The sequence below is a fragment of the Camelina sativa genome, unplaced genomic scaffold (assembly GCF_000633955.1).
Source record: "Camelina sativa cultivar DH55 unplaced genomic scaffold, Cs unpScaffold01046, whole genome shotgun sequence".
NCBI lineage: Eukaryota > Viridiplantae > Streptophyta > Magnoliopsida > Brassicales > Brassicaceae > Camelina > Camelina sativa.
Genome location: NW_010922169.1, coordinates 7,378 through 7,792, shown reverse-complemented (window position 1 = coordinate 7,792; position 415 = coordinate 7,378). Strand labels below are relative to the sequence as shown.

The 415-nt window shown below is 46.7% G+C and overlaps 1 protein-coding gene across 1 annotated transcript; it reads right to left on the bottom strand.

Moving 5' to 3' along the window:
• Nucleotides 1-45: 45 nt before the first annotated feature.
• LOC109131637 (uncharacterized mitochondrial protein AtMg00810-like) lies at nt 46-378 on the bottom strand (the record flags this gene model as incomplete). Its single annotated transcript, XM_019242808.1, has 1 exon — nt 46-378. A coding segment is annotated over one exon (333 nt), but the record flags the coding sequence as incomplete, so codon positions are not given.
• Nucleotides 379-415: the final 37 nt, after the last annotated feature.

The window sequence follows — 415 nt, the reverse complement described above, 5'->3', positions numbered from 1 at the left end:
CGCCTCATTATCACAATGCATCGTGATAGGTTTTGATGATTCAACTCAAAGATCCTTCAGTAGAGTCTTAAGCCACATCAGTTCGGTAGTCAGTTTCCTCATGGCCCTATACTCTGCTTCAGCACTTGAAAGTGATACCACCTTTTGTTTCTTGCTTTTCCATGTGACAAGATTGCCTCCTAGGAATGTGCAATATCCGGTTGTTGATCGACGGTCTTCGCGGTCGCCGGCGTAATCAGCGTCACAATATCCTACCAGTTCCGTGTTCTCATTGCGTCCCATCCAGATGCCTTGTCCGGGCGCACCTTTGATGTATTTGAGGATCCGGTTCACCATGTTCCAATGATGGACAGTTGGGTTTTGCATATGCTGGCTAGCCTGGTTCACAGCAAAACAAATGTCAGGTCGAGTAATA